General features: G+C 41.6%; 1 protein-coding gene across 2 annotated transcripts in view; it reads right to left on the bottom strand.

The window, feature by feature from the left end:
* Positions 1 to 1,883: 1,883 nt before the first annotated feature.
* The window catches only part of slc9a5 (solute carrier family 9 member A5), a 37,715-nt gene continuing 21,673 nt past the window's right edge, over positions 1,884 to 17,925 (bottom strand). The window contains exons 10-18 of one of the 2 annotated variants that reach the window (XR_014600965.1): positions 14,251 to 14,377; positions 12,069 to 12,157; positions 10,796 to 10,916; positions 8,244 to 8,393; positions 6,942 to 7,014; positions 6,226 to 6,357; positions 5,547 to 5,974; positions 3,525 to 5,381; positions 1,884 to 3,454 (exon numbers count right to left, since the gene is read on the bottom strand). Coding sequence is in view for 1 of the 2 variants with exons in the window: in XM_084060009.1 (XP_083916135.1) it covers positions 5,220 to 5,381; positions 5,547 to 5,974; positions 6,226 to 6,357; positions 6,942 to 7,014; positions 8,244 to 8,393; positions 10,796 to 10,916; positions 12,069 to 12,157; positions 14,251 to 14,377 (1,282 nt within the window). In the remaining variant the exon portion in view is untranslated. Of the gene's footprint in view, positions 5,382 to 5,546; positions 5,975 to 6,225; positions 6,358 to 6,941; positions 7,015 to 8,243; positions 8,394 to 10,795; positions 10,917 to 12,068; positions 12,158 to 14,250; positions 14,378 to 17,925 lie in introns of both variants that reach the window. The other variant, XM_084060009.1, reaches the window with a different exon arrangement.

Here is a 17,925-nt window from a genome sequence, read left to right as displayed (position 1 = left end):
CTCTGACAGAATACATAGAAAATACATCAATGGGACCTCTCAGCTGGTCCTAATGGTGCCTCTATAGCCACTTTCAGACATGCACTGTATTATGGAAGTTTTCCAGAGTTCAAACAGAGGGGCTGTATATATGAATGTAATCAATGTAATGAATTCTGCGTACTGTAGTTGTTACTTGGGTATGCTCTGCTTCTTCCCTCTCCAACTGATTCAACACAAAAAGGCTTAGGCCTACACCAAACCCTCACCATAGTTAAAAAAAACTAATTTAGCCATAATGTGGCCAGTAGGGCTGGAGCCTATCTCCCGTTTCTGTAGTGTGAGGTGGCTTGAAATACAAGTACATCCCTCAGCCATAATGTACAACATCCCCTGGACATAATGATGTTGCAGGGACTTACCCCCAATGCAACGCTTGATGCAGAGTCCCAAGCAAGCAGGGAGGCATTTTATAGTCTTTGGTTTGACCCGGCCAGGGAATTGAACCTCGACCATCCCAATCATATTATTTTTTATTCATCCTATAGCCTAAGACAGACTTATGTATTTCCTTTGAATTCATATTATTAAATATGCTATACAAAAAAAGTAGATTTTGTTTTTTGGAATCCATTATTTTATTGTAAAAACACACTGGATTTTATTTTTTTTGTTGTTGGACTTGAGTGACGTTCCATTGATAGGTAGAGAGGGAATGAAAGAGATCAGTGAACACACAGACAGACACGCAGACATAGTTCCTATTTATTTGGTAGGTCTGTGGAAAGAAGCCACAGAAGTGTTACAACAAGAATCACAGTTAAAAAGCTATTCTTTCAAAATAAAGGTTTTGTGTGTTTTTATTTTTAATTCAGAATTTCAAAATTATCGACAGTGCACACAAACTATAGCTGAAACAGAACAGGTTGACTGGCTGCGTACAAACTATGATTCAACAGAATTCAATCAATCAGTAGGTCTCCCTTCTCTTCCAAAACCTGTGTTGCAACTCAACCAGTGTTCTTTGACTCAACTCTCTCATATATGGATATTTTGTACTGTTGTTATATATTTAATATGTATCCATCCATGTATGTATTTTCCTGTGAAACACAGTGAATGCAATTACGTTTGACTTGTTTTGTCTTGTCACATCACATCTCTGTTGCTGTTTCAGCACTAATAACAGTCTCTGTCAGGAACATGACATCATCACCATGCACAGCAGGCAGTAGCCATGTGTGTTTAGGAGTTTGATTGTGGGATAATGTGTATAGTTGGATTAGCTGTCCCATACAAACAACAGGAACTAGTGTGTTTTAAAAGGTCAATATGTCATTACAGGCCGGGATTATATTTCATATCAGCAGAAATGATACCCATGAATGTTCCTAAATTATGTACTATCCAGTATCCACCTACTGTATGTACCAACAACACTTGTGGAAGGACAGGCGATGAAATTGCTCAGACAGTTCCTGCTGTTTGTCTCTGTGCGTCAGAAGCATTAAAGATAAATCTTTATTTACTCCACACTCAGCATCACATGTATTTGTCTGCTATGGTGAATTTTAAGGAAAAAAACTAACAGAAGCTTATAACTGATAGGCAGACACATATGAACTGAAGCTGATCAGATCTTTGGCAAAACAAACTCAACATAAGTCAAGTACGGTACATGATACAATGGAATACACCATCATGACCCTGTCAGAACATCTCAAGACTCACTGATGGGTCCCGAGTCCTCCCGACATACAGTACTGGTTCAGAAACACTGCTGTAATGCAATACATCATATCGTTGCTGTCGGGCAGCATTACACAAAAGCCTCAAAAGTAGCAGAGACGCGGCGCGAAGCGACACGTTTTGAGCTTGTAGATCTGCTACTTTTGATGCTTTTGAATTCGAATCCTATAAAGTAACAGTTTTGGACATATGAGGTTTCCACCCTGCAGAGACGATATACCGTACAACACAAACATTATTTATCCACCATGTGTGAGGTGTGTGTGCGTATGACAGTTCATTCTCTGTTTAGGCACTGTCTATAATCTCTGGCCGCTTCACTACATACACACACGGCAATACCAAAAATAACATTAATACTAAAATAACAACAATACCCTTAATATGAACACTGAAATAATAATTACCGACAACAACCAGTCAATGATACACACATACAGTACAGACAATAGCAGAGAAAGGCAGTGATGAGACACAGGACGTACACATGGTACAAATGTTCCTTATGCTCCGTTGTCAACGTTTTTAATTGTTTTTACAGTGTACATTCTCAATACTGTAACACACCTTGAACTACAGTATATTCTTTGTATGAAAGGTGATATATACAAATAAAGTATCATTATTTTTATACACTTTGGTCTTCTCCCCTTGTGATGTGAGAAACTAAAGAAGCAGTAGGAGAATAAATACAGAACACATGGACCATGTTGGGCAGGATAAGCAGGACAGAGAGGTGGAAGAGACAGGACAAAAACAGAAATAAACTCTACTTAATAAAATATATCTCAAGTCATTTGAATATTGGAGGGTCTTATTTCATTACATGTAATAATGCAACATAGGCTATATCCCCCACAAATAGACATTCTTCCACTGACATCTTGAGTTCATTGTTTGAATTTGTCATCAGGCTAACACTTACACTTACTAACTGACCTTTTTCACACTGGCCTCCATGTGGATATAATCACTGAGTGTTAAGCTGTACAGCTACGCTTTACTCAACGCAGCTAGGCTACGTGAAATTATGAACATGAAGAATTTGTCACTGAAGGACAGTGTTGTGTATGAACACACAGTACAAGTTTACAATATGCAGTTTTATGAACTACAGGCTGTAATGGAAATGGCTCCAGGAGAATCAAGAAACTGATTTAACGATTGTGTGATGCTTTGGCAATACCATTTTCAACTTTCATGCAAGAAAAGCTAATGAAATTGAATGGAATCAGTTCCACTGAGGGCTGGGATAGAACACAGTTCAGATGGAGCATGGGAGTGTGTGTGTGTGTGTGTGTGTGTGTGTGTGTGTGTGTGTGTGTGTGTGTGTGTGTGTGTGTGTGTGTGTGTGTGTGTGTGCGTGTGTTTTGTTTGACAGACTGTCAGAAAAACAAAATAGAAAACTGACATTTACTGGCTGAAAGACAGCCAATGCTGCCAAAATCTTTCTCTGTTCCTTCATGGGGTTCCTGTGTGTGCGCGTGCATGTGTGTGTGTGTGTGTGTGTGTGTGTGTGTGTGTGTGTGTGTGTGTGTGTTCGCGTGTGAGCGGGCATGCATGTGTGTGTGTGTGTGTGTGTGTGTGTTGTGCGTAAAAGGAAGTTGAAGTTCAATGCAGTCTATGAAGCCTGACCGACAACAGAGCCCATAAAGACCAGTGGAATTATAATAATAATAACATAAATAACAGCCTGACTAATATTGTTATAGTATCTCCATATGAACTGGATTCTCTCACACACACACACACACACACACACACACACACACACACACACACACAGACACACACACACACACACAGACACACACACACACACACACACACACACACACACACACACACACACACACACACACACACACACACACACACACACAGTCCAGTCAAACTGCTTATGACGGTCTGCTGCACTTTTAATTGTTAGCCTTTAGAATTTAGAATAAAAAGACTACACCACACAGCAGACTCCTTATGTGCTCTTATGCAGCCTTTTGTGTGTGTATATACTGATGATGTAAATCAGTTACATCCAGACAGTCAGTACTCTGTCTTAGAGACACAAACAGTCGGGAGTGAGTGTTGCGTGATAAAATTCACGTAGAGCTATTGTAGACAAACACTATTGCAGCAGAGGAGAGGAGAGGAGAGGAGAGGAGAGGAGAGGAGAGGAGAGGAGAGGAGAGGAGAGGAGAATCTTCGGTTGTTTGTCACTGTAGGACAGAGTTCGTATGTCACTCTAGTGGTTGTGAATACAACATGTATTATTTGATGCTGGCTAAGGTTAGCAGCGGCTGGCTGAGGTGAGGTCAGGCTGATGGCTCTTAATCCATTAAAGACCGGGAACACATCTGTGTCATTTTAAGATTTATTTGGCTATTCAAAAATAGCAGATATACAAGCTCATAGCGCTTCGTGCTTGTAGATCTGCTATTTTTGAAAAACAACACTGCGAAAATGTGCAAAAACATATTCAAAGATTTGCACAAACTTTAAAATTTAAATAATAAATAATAAAATAATTCAAAAGAAGCTTTTGAATAGCCCAAAGTATAAAATAATGGTTATAGCTAAAAATCTAAAATGACACAAGTATGCGTTCCCGGACTGAATGGGTTAACTCTTGTCCTGGGGATCCCGACTATCGCTGGTATACATTTTGCCTGTTCAAAGGGGGGGGGGGGCAGTTTAGCTTGGTCTAGTATGACCAGGGCAGTTACATAAACTTTACTTGTTACATATAACTGACATATAACTGACTCAATGTGGCTAATCTAAGACTGACTGACACTGAGTGGGTAAATAAGACATGAAAGAAGAATAAACATGCTTGCTTGCAGTGATAGCAGTCTGAATGTATTACTCAATACAAATAACAAAATACAGCTGTGAGAACTATCTAAAGTGTTTATAGTGCATGGAATGTTCAAAATTGCCGCTTATAATTGTCTTTATAGGAATAATTTGAAATCTTGGACAAAAAGATGTAAGCACAAGTTGGAACACTTGCTGGGCATTGCTGCCAGCAATGCCCAGCAACAATAGCTATAGTGAAGTTTAACTAGCTGATGTGGCAAGCTTGTTGGTTGCTGATAACGTTAGCTAGTCACGTTCTACATCACAAATAATTATAACTGTATCACTGCAGGATAAATTATCAAATTATTTACAGATGTTCCTGACATGACAAAAATAGCCTAGGTACATTTCTAGTATGGCTGACCAAGATATCTCTTAAGACATGATACCTGTGTTAACTCAAGTCTACCCTGGGTGGAGGATGGCTAGTTGGCTACCATGTCTTAATATTAGACTCGTCTAAGTGGAGTAATTAAGACCTGCCTAATGCTTAGATTGCTCAGAAACCAAGTTTATGCAACTGTGCCCAGTCTTGACTAGTCTCTAGACCAAGCAGGTCCTGGGAAACCAGGAGAAGTTGAGAGCCGGTGGTGTAACTGTATCTCAGTGCTGGTGATGTGTTGATGGTGTCACAGTTGGGTAGGCGGGGCTGTGACCAGATTCCTCATGTAAACACGTGGACTCCGCCCCTTACCTGGGCCTGAGGCGGGCGGAGGAAGAGGAGGGGGGTCACCGGGGGTGCAGGACATGAGGGGTTGCACTTCCTGTTGTTGCTCAGTTAGATCTCCCTCCTTATGGAATAGGTGGACATGGATAGATAAGATCAGACAAGTACAGAGATTTATAAAGGAATTTGATCAACAGTTTTGATTCACTCACATACATTATGTTAGCACGTAATGACATCTGCTAGAAGTGATGGTACTGTTTGTTTGTTTGTTGTTTTGTTGTCCTACCTCCTCCTCCTCTTCCTCCTTCCTCCCAGAGAAGAGGAAGGCCGCAGCCCCCTGTGCTATTTGGGGCCCTGGCATGGTCCCTAGCTTGGGTCCTCGGCTCCCGATAGATCCGATAGCCATGGTGCCTGTGCTGATGGTGATACCTGGAGTGTAGGATGCAGGGCGCTGGCCGACCAATCTGCCCAGGGCACTGAGGCGGGGGTGGACACGCTCTGTGAGGGCTAGGACAGAGCTGGGGGCGGGGCCAGGGGAGGAAATACTCTCTAGGGACGAGATGCTTTGGTTCCAGGCCTGCTGGAGGTCCACAGGGATGATTTTGGTCTCCACTGAGACACAGGGTGGCAGAGAGGCCTCCCCCCCTGACTTCCATGGCAGGTTGGGGGAAGGGGGGGCGGGTGGAAGGACAGAGGAGGGGCTTTCACACCACTCTAGAGGTGCAGAGAAAGAAAAAGAGAGAAAGAGAAAGCCAGAGAAAGAGAGAACCTTGATCAAAGCATTTACTGGAGTGAACACGTTGCCCTGTGTGTGCGAATGTGTCTGTGCGTGCACGCGTGTCTGTGCGTGCACGCGTGTGTGCGTGTGTGCGTGTGTGCGTGTGCGTGTGTGCGTGTGTGCGTGTGTGCGTGTGTGCGTGTGTGCGTGTGTGTGTGTGTGTGTGTGTGTGTGTGTGTTTTCTCACCTGACTTGGGACGTTCTTTGGGGGTTTCTACAATCCGGGCCACAAAGGTGATGCCAACATCTTCATCCTTCTCTGTCTCAGAGTTGTCTCCTCTCTCCTCCGCGTCTGGTTCCACAGCAACCACAACCGGTTCTGTAACACATTGACTCTTCTCATTCTGATGTCTACACTGATGTCTACAATCTACCAATCTGGGAACCCATCTGTTCTTGAGAGGTTATCAATCTACAGGCGCCATGTTTCTAATTCAGATGTATTTTATTGTGGCAAAACTTGCCACAATATTATTAATCCCGTGGGGATATAGGGAGTGGAGAAAGTAGAACACATACATCTGAACAAAATGCAATTCAGAGATAATAATGACATTTTATAGCTGTTTATACCTAGTCTAACGTTGCAAGATGATAGGAGATCTCGCCTACCGATACTACGTCTGGGGACTTCTAAATGCAAGGTTGCTAGAACAGAGGCGAGAATGGTTGCTAAAAACCTACGCCTACTGTAGTGCATTGGAAACCAATCCTGTCACCGGTCCAATAAGACGGATTGCCCGTCGGATTTTTTTTATTGGTTCTGCACTGCAATATTTTTTTTCCCAAACGCTCGGTCTCTAGTTACGCCTTTAGGGACTGACTTGTGAGTCTAGCTTATACCTGATCAGTGCCAACCTCTGATTAAAGATCATTGTTTAAGAAGAAACAAACATGTCTTACCTTTATCCTGCCAGCTGACGTTGCGCCGAGGTTTGTCATTCATTTCCTGCTCCTTGGCATCTGACCCTCTCCTCTGTGTAGACAAGAAATAACATAATCAAAATATAGGATGCGATGCCACTATCCATCGGATGTGATGTAACAATCCACAGAATGTGGATTGTTACAGCAAATGTACCCATTTGCTGTATATATATATATATTTAGGATGATGGAGTTATTGACTGGATACATCCTGTCATTTGAATTAGGTCCACTGCCAGTATCCTACATCACTCCAGTAAGCTTTGATTATCCTTTATATGCATTAGTTTAAGTTACACTGTCATCAGCCTACTATAACTTGTGTAGTCCTACATGTTCTGACAGCAGCTTAAGAGAAGGAAAACCAGAACCCTCAATTAGCTTCTCCTGTTTCTTTCTGTATATGGTGCTGCGTGTTTTCTCTTTCTTTGTGTTTCACAACAAAGCATGGCTCCACTGTAATCATGAAACATCCTGACAAATGGAAAATGAAAAACTGTCTGCTGTGGCAAGGTGGCAATTTAGCCTCTCTCTCTCTCTCTCTCTCTCTCTCTCTCTCTCTCTTGCACACACACACACACACACACACACACACACACACACACACACACACACACACACACACACACACACACACACACACACACACACACACACACACACACACACACACACACACACACACACACACACACAGTCATCTCATGTCCCTCATACAGGACATGTTTTCCTTAAACTACAACACATAGACCCGTCTACTGTGTGTGTGTGTGTGTGTGTGTGTGTGTGTGTGTGTGTGTGTGTGTGTGTGTGTGTGTGTGTGTGTGTGTGTGTGTGTGTGTGTGTGTGTGTGTGTGTGTGTGTGTGTGAGGCCATCTCAATCACGCTCAAAACTCCAGTCCCACCGCAGGCAGCTACAATCAGCCCACAGTCAAACTACAGTCAGACAACAGCCAGTACAGTCTAATTACAGTCAGACTACCTACAGCCATATACTACAGCTAAAATAGAATAAGACTACAGCCAAAGTACAGCCAGACAACAGCCTGCAAGACTACAATGAAATATAGAAAACCTACAGTCAAAATACTACATTATTGTCAAACTACATTATATTTAGGCCACAGTTAAACTATTGAAACAAGAGTCAAACCAGTCAAGCTACAAACGACAGTCAAACACTTATTAAGTAATAATAATAATACAAAAATAATAATAATTATCATCATCATCATTATTACTATTACTGTATAAGTATAGTGACTAAGAGAGTCTTGCCTTCTTCTGGCTGCGGTCCTTCTTGTGGCGTTTGTGTCGGCCAGATTTGTATGTCTCCATCCGACTCGTCATGTTTCGTTGGAACACCTCTCTCTCCTGACGCTCCTGATCGCCCAGCGACATGAAGTGACGACTATAATGTGACTGGTACTACATAAGAGGAGAGAGAAGGACAGCTTGACATACACCGACATACATAGACATATTTAATTAGACTATAGAGAGAGAGAAGTTAACATAAATGTAGTACACAAGTTTTTATTCTTTCGTTTTTGGGGGCTTTTCTGCCTTTATTTATTTATAGTGTATAGTGGAGATGGACAGGAAACAGGGAGAGAGAGATGGGGAGAAAATGCAGCGCTGTGATATGCTGTCAGGCTACATTAGAGCCTAAGTGCCTGGACCACTAGGCCAGCGATCCGGGCCTGTAGCACAAGTCTTGAATGCACACTCACAAGAATGCACACCATAACAATATTCATTGATGTATACTAACTGGGCTATATATGTTTTTTCTATCCCACTTAAGGAGTAAGGACAGATGGACCCCCACATGGCCCTTCTTCTATTCTCTCTCCCTATAAATACCAAGCAATTAACCAGACATCCTGTGTTTGCTTCAACATAATACCCCCCGCGTGTCTGTGCGACTGGTCCCCTGCAATGTTTTGAATCATAGGTTCATAGGTTCGGGATTTGTAGTGCGCCCCCCATCCAGTTATTACACTGGCCCGGGGCGCAGTCCACACTACTACTTGTTCACTGGTACTACTAAAACAAGACAACGATGTCCATTTTATTGGGTTTATTGCTGCTTATCTGATGAACCGCTCTCAATCCCAGCAAATCAGGTGATATTGGAATGCGTCTGGGTCCAAAATGACCCTGTGTGAGATTTATGGCCTGATCTGAACTGATGAAGATCTCCTCACACAAAAGGACTTCTTCTTTTATCTCCCCTTTAGAACTATCGTTAAAACTAGGTTACCTACTATTACTACTATTACTAACCTGTAGGCAGACTGCACATTTGCTTCCTTTAGAGATTTGGTGAACAGATATGATCTTTCAACAGCAAAATTCTTCAGATACCTGCTGCAAGTCTGTAATTTATTCTGTAAAAACAATTGTACTTATTTTTTTTAGACTTCCCAACAATGCCTCCAGTTACTTTTATTGATACGCTTATGAAACAGGACCCATACAAAATCTGCCATTGACATGTTTTTTACAATGAGATGTGTATGTTATAATCCATTGATTCTCCTACACTACAAGTGACGTGGTGAAAATATTTTGGGGGGGGGGAGTAGTATACAGTACAACATGACTTTAATAGGAGGATATCCTTACAGAGTTCTCCACTCACTCTATATGTGCCAGACATGGGGTACTACAATGTAAGGAGGGTCATAGCCAGGGTGCATTTGTCAAGATGGAAGTTGGCAATTATTTTCTTTCCAGATAAGATGTAGATCCTATGTTAAAGGTGTTACCAGGCTCCTGCTGATCTTTATCATTTGTTTTGTGCCTGTCCCTCTCTCTTTTCATTTTGGGAGTCTGTGTTTAATATACAGTAAAATGACCCACACACCGTCTACACTACGCAAAATAAGGACAACTTTATTTAGGCAACGTTTCGGTCAATAGACCTTCTTCAGGATGCCTGAAGAAGAAAATAAAGTTGTCGTTATTGTGCAAGTCTAGACGGTGTGCGGGTTATTTTACTGTATTCTATACGTCTGATCCCTGCCTACACACCGTCACTGAGCTGATCAGGTGTGCATAAGACTTTGTTGTTTCCTGGGAATCTGTGTTAAACACTTTTTTTATCTAAAAACAGCTTGTGAATTGTTGCCTTGTTTTGAGTCTTGCCAGCCTAGTCATCTCTGCACAAATATCTTAGATTTTGTGTTTTTTTTAACCCTACTGGCAAGACTTAACTCTTATGCACTGAAAGGGAAGCTTTTTCCCCCCACCAATTAACAACTTAAACCCCAGCATCCTTATTGTCGGGAAGGCTTTTGCAGAAAATATCAGATTGACAAGCTTGTCGATCAGCTATTTTCAGCAAAAGCTTTCCCCACAATAACAGAAAACAGACACTACACTAGTATAGAGCCCTGAGGGACTCCGGTCATCCATATAGGGTTTAAGTGGTTAAGCAAACTTTACGTTTACCAGGCTACCTTCCCTACCCAAGTTCAATAATATGTATTATTTATTATATTATGAGAATTATTATAATATATTTTTTACATGTATCCCCCTTCCCTCTGACTGAAAACTAAGTCAATATTGATTTTGATGTCATACCACCTTTAAGGAATAGTGAGAAACACACAGCATCGGTTTATCTTCACATTGTGCTCAAATAAATTCACTTCTGCACTACGTCATCTGAAGATATACATTCATTTGAAGCACATTGAAAGGTCTGTGTCTCTTGGATCACTCACTCGATATCTCAGCCAGCACTGCTTGTCACGTGTAACTCTCTTCAGTTAGAACTGTGAGTGTGTACGTGCGTGCGTGCGTGTTTATTTACATACCCGTTTCCTGGGTTTATACAGGTTTGTGAGAACATGGTGTGTCTCGGTCCCCTCCTCTACCTTGACCCCTCCCACCGTGTCGACCTGCAGGTCCAAACAAACTCCACTGCCGTTCTCACGCCTAGATAAATACATAGATACAGATAGATGGATGGATGGATAGATGGATGGATGGATGGACCATTTTAATTACCACCATATAACATTGAATTAAACCGTTACACTTCTAAGAACACACAATTTACAGGGCTTGGTGTGTGTATGTGTGTGTGTGTGTGTGTGTGTGTGTGTGTGTGTGTGTGTGTGTGTGTGTGTGTGTGTGTGTGTGTGTGTGTGTGTGTGTGTGTGTGTGTGTGTGTGTGTGTGTGTGTGTGTGTGTGTCTCTCTCTCTCATCTCTGTGATAACCTAGGCATCTTTACATCTTTGACAGCTAATACACCAGATGTTATTGTGATTGATGAAGAGTCCAGAGAAGTGTCTGTATTAGAGATAGCATGCACTTTTGACCCTAGCCTAGAGGAAGCTTTTATGACCAAGGTCATTAAATACCAACCACTTCTACTGAACAAACCATCTCAGAGCTGGGATTTAGGTGCAGATAATTTGTTTTTATATTTGGCAGCCTAGGACATACTGGTTGTTAGAGGGTTTCAACAACTTGGGATGCCCAAAAAGGAGGCAAAAAGGCTGGCAAAGTATTGTGCTGTCTCTGCTTTCATTGGCAGCCGCCACACATGGTGGAGACGCTGTTACTTCCCTTTCTTCCTCTTAGTCTTAGCTTATTATTTTTAGCCTTTTAACGTTTCTCTTTTGTTTTGCTCCTAATAAATTTGTTTTTAAGCTGTTTTGTAAAGCGACTTTGGGTACTAAGAAAAGCGCTATACAAGTCTGATGTATTATTTCTTATATTACGTATTAATGCACTTCTGGTGATTAGTAGTTTCCTTGCCTACCTATGTTGAATACACTTATTGTAAGTCGCGTCTGCTAAATGACTGTAATGTAATGTAATGTAATGTAATACCCATAGAGTACTGAGTGACATGCTTATTCTATCATGAAGGCATATGCCATGATTTTGTGAATATAACCTCAACTGTATCTTTAATATTTGCTCATCCTTACTGTATGTGGACATGAATAAATTGTTAAAATGTGTGTGTGTGTGTGTGTGTGTGTGTGTGTGTGTGTGTGTGTGTGTGTGTGTTTGTGCGCGCGCGCGCGCGCGCGCGCGTGTGCGTGCGTGCGTGTGCGTGTGTGTGTGTGTCTTACAGGTAATTGGCAACGTTGACTTCAGGGAAGGATGCTCTGCTGGCCACAGATGGGAGAGACAATCTGGCTGATGTCAGAACATTACCTCCCTACACACACACACACACACACACACACACACACACACACACACACACACACACACACACACACACACACACACAGTTAATCAACTACTGCGTTATTAGAGAGAGAGAGAAAGAGAGAGAGAGACAGAGAGGGAGATAGACAGAAAGAGAGATCTGTCACCATGCGGCCAATCAGATTGCAGATGGAGAATAGTTCTGGTGTTACCCTGACGAAACATCAGACACACATATCCCATAATAGCAATGGACTGGGCTCCATGTTGCCATGACACATTTAGTTAGAGCCCAACTCATGTTGCATGCTACACACACACACACACACACACACACACACACACACACACACACACACACACACACACACACACACACACACTGCAATGATTCAGGAGGTAGAGCGGCCGGTTCGGTTCGATCCCAGGCTCCCCCAGAGTTACTGTCTTAAGTGTCCTAGAGCAAGACACTGAACCCCTAATTGCTCCCGACGAGCAGGTTGGTGCCTTGCATGTTTCCTCCGCCATCAGTGTGTGAATGGGCGAATGCACAATCATTGTAAAGCGTCTTGGATAAACGCGCTATATAAATACACCATTTACCCTGACGAAACACCAGACACATATATCCCATAATAGCAATGGACTGGGCTCCATGTTGTCATGACACATTTACTGTAGTTAGAGGCCAACTCATGTTGCATGCTGCATGCCACACGCACGCACACGCGCACACACACACACACACACACACACACACACACACACACACACACACACACACACACACACACACACACACACACACACACACACACACACACACACACACACACACACACACACACACACACACACACACACACACACACACACACACAGTATCTGCCTCAAATTTCTAAATTATCTAAAATAATAATACATAGGAAATATGGTGAGTGGACTTTTATGAGAGTTAAATGAGTTAATATCGGCAATTCATTTGTATGTGTGTAAATTGTTATTAATCTTTGATAATACATAACAATATCTACCCTATGTTATAAATGATCAGGCAGTAGAGGTGACCTGAGCTAAATGAAGAGTGGAGGGCCAAAGCTTCTTTTTCAAGAATCCAGCAGAAGTCTGGTCTTGTCTGGAGTTTCCCTCCACATTCCTCTGCTCTGGTATAAGCAGGGTTCACTTTCACACCTCACTCACTGATCTGACTCTCTGCTGTGTTCACGCTGCCGGCCGCAAAGCTACAGGCTACAAGTCATTTTCTATGGAAGCCGCCGACATGAAGCTGCAAACTGATGCCTGACCCGTGTCACTGCGTGACGGATGTGATGAGCCACAAATCAAAGCTGAGCTGACCTCAACCTTTTTTAAACCAATTAAAATGTTTTCTTTCATCTTTTCCACTCCCCTTCTCTCTCCTCACAATTCCTGTTCTGTCCTGTAAATGGAAGAACAATGTATTCTTCTTATTAACCAGTTCCTTGTGCTATTTAATCCAACCCATTTAATTTACCAGGACACTATAACACAAAACTATGGCAACAGCTGTCCATTCTTGGCCTTTCAGTAGCTTTGTTGTTTTGTACACAGACAATTTTGAACAGGTAGTGGCCCAGTGTCTTTCTCAAGAGGACGCATGGCTGCATCCAGCTACAGGCTACATCCAGCTGGGCTTGACAATGCGACCTTTTTGTTACATGATGGCCTGGATAACAGTGCTCTTTTTCACACTCTAGCTGTTTCTCTATATTTTACTCCACTTTCCCTGTTGCTCCCTCCCTCCTCCTCTTTTTTCCATCCTTCCCTTGACTTGTGGGGAAGAGAAAACAAGTTTTTGAAATATTCAGATTTTTTTATATGATGTGTTATACTGTATATGTCAGACTGATTTCAAGTAATTAAAACTCCTCTGTAAGAGAAGTACACTTTAAGTAATGTGTTGAATAATACTGCCCTCCATTGGTTCACCACAGCAATGACAATATTAGAGAGAGAGCCTCATGCTCCCATGTTATTTTATGTCCCTTCAGACAATGCTTATGTCTTTATAATGTAAATATTGTTACCCTGTGTATTAATGGATATTAACTTCCTGATTACCTGGTCGATGACATTGATAGCGTCTCTGATGTTGATCTTCTGATAAACCTCCCAGAGTTCACTCTTCCTGTATACCGAACGCCTCAACAACAACTTACTGAGGTAGTTCTTATCAAACTGCTCCCATCTGCACAGAGAGAGGGAGATTTAGAAAGACATTTAGACATTTATTTTTGTTTTTCTTTAATAGATTTTCAATTTGTTTTATAAAAAAGACCACTCACTTGTCACATCCTCAACCCACCCCTTCCCCATATCCGAACCCCCACCCCACGGCCACCCAATAACAAACCCTGGTCGTCACAGAAACAAAATATGAATAAAATAACTCAATAAAAATAAAATGAAGAGAGGCATGTTTCCGCTTGAGTAGTATGACACATGTAGCTAGCAAAGAGGTGAAGTCCATTTTCCCTTGCATAGCAGTAGGTAAATTGGGCTCAGCTGGAATTCCAAAAATCGCTGTAAGAGGGTTAGGATCTATTGTCAGACGCAAAGCTTTCTGAAAGGATTCAAATATTTCAACCCAGTATTCATTCAGCTTGGTGCTGGCCTGGCTGGATCACATCATGTGGACAAGGTCTGCAGGGGATTGCTTTACATCTATTACGTACCCTCATCACTTACGTTGAAAATTTCACCAACGTAGCATTCACATAGTGTGCTCTGTAGAGGATTTTGCACTGACGAAATCTGTGCTTTGGACGAGGAGTGAACAGAATCCTAAAATATAGTCCCACACATTTGATCTGTGTTGAGGGCAAGGAAGGCATCAACAAGAGTTTCAGGCTGGGTAGTACTAAGCCACCTGCCTTTTTGGTGAGTTGAAGGACTGCTCACCTGATGCAGGGAGGTTGCCATCCCAAAGGGAAAAAAAACGTTTTGGCTACCTTCTTGGCTACGCTCTACCATAGATTTGAACCCGGGTCTCCTGCACTAATGCTGACATTTTTACCATTGAGAGAAATTGAATTTTGACCTTCAGGCTTGCCACCCAGTCGTGTCAAACCGGACACAGGATGTATATGTCTCAATAGAAGAGCAGGGAGACCAATACTACCACCAATTTTATATAAGTTATATCGTATTAACATACCATATAGATTGGAAAAAATAACATTGTTAATCCCTAGTATTACATAGTGCAGCAGCTTTAAAAAAGTGTGTAACTTTCATGGTCTGATTATCTGAGAAACACTGAGAAGCATGCTTTATATTCTTTTAAGAAGATTTGCTATAATGTAATACTGGTTAGAGTGTTATTCAGAATGCTGTTAATGTATTGTTAGGCTTGTACTAGTGTTGTTGTTAGCATGTTGTTACAGTGTTGTTAAAGGTGCAGTACGTTGTTAAAATAAGTGTTAAATAGCTCTATATTCTGATAATAATCATTGCTTTAGTAAAAGGAGTCTCCCAGACTCTCCAGCTCTTCAGTTAATAGAGAATGCATTTTCAGGTCGCAATATCAATTTTATCCAGTCAGGAGAGAGAACTCACACAGGATACAGGATGAACAAATTAAATTGGAAGTGGTGACACAAAGAAATGTGCAGCAGACAAAATTGGAACTGGAACACTATAAAATTGCTGCTGATAAATGGGTATGCTCTCCTGTTTGGATGAATTGGCAGCCTATCTGAAAATGTATTTTCTGTTTATTAAAGAACTGGAGAGACAGGGAGACCCCTGTCTTTTAACAAACACTCTATATAGCATTATCAGAAGAAAAAACTAATAAAACATAGGAGGAGGGCTGCAGTATCTGTATAAGTTTGTATAAGATACATGCAGTGTAGGAAGTGCTCTTTGGGGGAGCATTCAAAGTCAGATCAGTTTGAAAAAACAAGGCTTCCAAAAAAGTTAAAAAAGTATTTATTTGATATTCATTTTATAAGACATGCCCCTATACAAACCCATCGTAACTTCAAACTCCATTTTAACCATGATAGATTCATCAAAAACACCCGTCCATGGTTCTGGTGACTCATACTGGCTATATGGATATATGACCTACAGGCAATGGTGTACCATGGTCTAATGACTCTATTGATATGGTCTCTTTTTTTATAGATTTGTTGTTCCTTGTTTTCTTCTTTTTTTCATCATTAGTGTGGTTGCCCTAACAGGGCAACCAGACTATAGTACTCCTTATTAGTGTGGTTGCCCTAACAGGGCAACCAGACTATAGTACTCCTTATACTTTATTTATTTATAGATAAACAATACTTCGGGCCGCTACTCCTCCCACTGTTTATTTTTCCCAATTTAGTGCTATATGTCAAAATGACCGGTCTGACCGGGAATCGTGCACTTGCATAAGGCTAAGAGATTGGGTGCATAGTTTAATTGATATTGATTTATTAGTGCATTAAATGTCCCCATCCACTTTAATGAAAAAGTGAAAAAAATAAAATTCAAGTATTTTTTCTCAGAAACCGTAAGAGCTAGAGTTACAAGACTTTGAGGGAAGGTTCATAGTTTATTGCCAAATTATTGAAACAATTAATACACCATTCGGCCTCATGGTGGCGCTATAATAGCCCACTTTACCTTTTGGCCTATAACTCTTGAACCGTAGGTCGTAAAATCAAAATTTCTTTTTCCCTAGATTCCTTGGGTCATTACGCAACTCCCCATATAGGCCACGCCCATTTGCGTCTGGATAGATTTTTTGATATTGATTTATTAGTGCATTAAATTTCCCCATTCACTTTCATGGGAATCGCAAAAACTCCCATTCAAGTATGTTTTCCTCGGAAACCGTAAGGGCTACAGTTACAAGACTTGGAGGGGAGGTTAATAGTATTTTGCAAAATTATTATGAAAATAATCACACCAGTCGGCCACATGGTGGCGCTATAACAGCCCACTTTACCTTTTGGCCTATAACTCTTGAACCGTAAGTCGTAAAATCAAAATTTATTTTCCCCTGGATTCCTTGGGTCACAACGCATCTCCCCATATAGGCCACGCCCATTTGCGTCAGGATATATTTTCCGCCATTTAGAATTTTCGTCAAAACACACTTTTTGCTCCTTTTCCTACATTTTTTTTCCAAATCTCACACAAATCGGTACACGTGATCTATGGACCCCTGCGATAAACCTATCCAAACGGCATTATGATAGTCCTTACCGTTCTTCCGTAAATTGTTTCCAAAGTTAGCGGGAGGGACCCGTTTTACCAAAAATGTCAAAAATCACGAACAAAACGTCCAATTGATCCCAAATTTGAATCACATGTCGAGGGTTATTTACTCAACGAGTCCCCAAAAGCATTTCCACTTTGACCCATAGGGGGCGCCACGAATGCGCAAAATGTCACCGTTTGACGCAAAAACATGATTTTTTGGGGGGTCAGTCCCTTCAAAATGAAACGCAAGTGATCTCAGGAGTGACGTGACAATGTAATTGGCGCAGTCTCCGACGGTATTCCTCCCGGCGTATTACTCGAGTCCCGACCGGCGTCGGCGCAACCACACTTTGCAATTGCCAATTGCGACGCGTCTAGTACTTTATTTGTTAGTGTGGTTGCCCTAACAGGGCAACCAGACTATCGTTATAGATAAACTTTGTTTGTTACTTTATTTATGTGTAAACAATACTTCGGTCCGCTACTCCTCCCACAGTTTATTTTTCCCAATTTAGTGCTATATGTCAAAATGACCGGTCTGAC

Source organism: Gymnoscopelus microlampas (assembly GCF_963454915.1).
Source record: "Gymnoscopelus microlampas genome assembly, chromosome: 1".
Taxonomy (NCBI): Eukaryota; Metazoa; Chordata; class Actinopteri; order Myctophiformes; family Myctophidae; genus Gymnoscopelus; species Gymnoscopelus microlampas.
The sequence above is the reverse complement of the archived record's forward strand: the minus strand, read 5'-3'. Positions and strand labels throughout refer to the sequence as shown.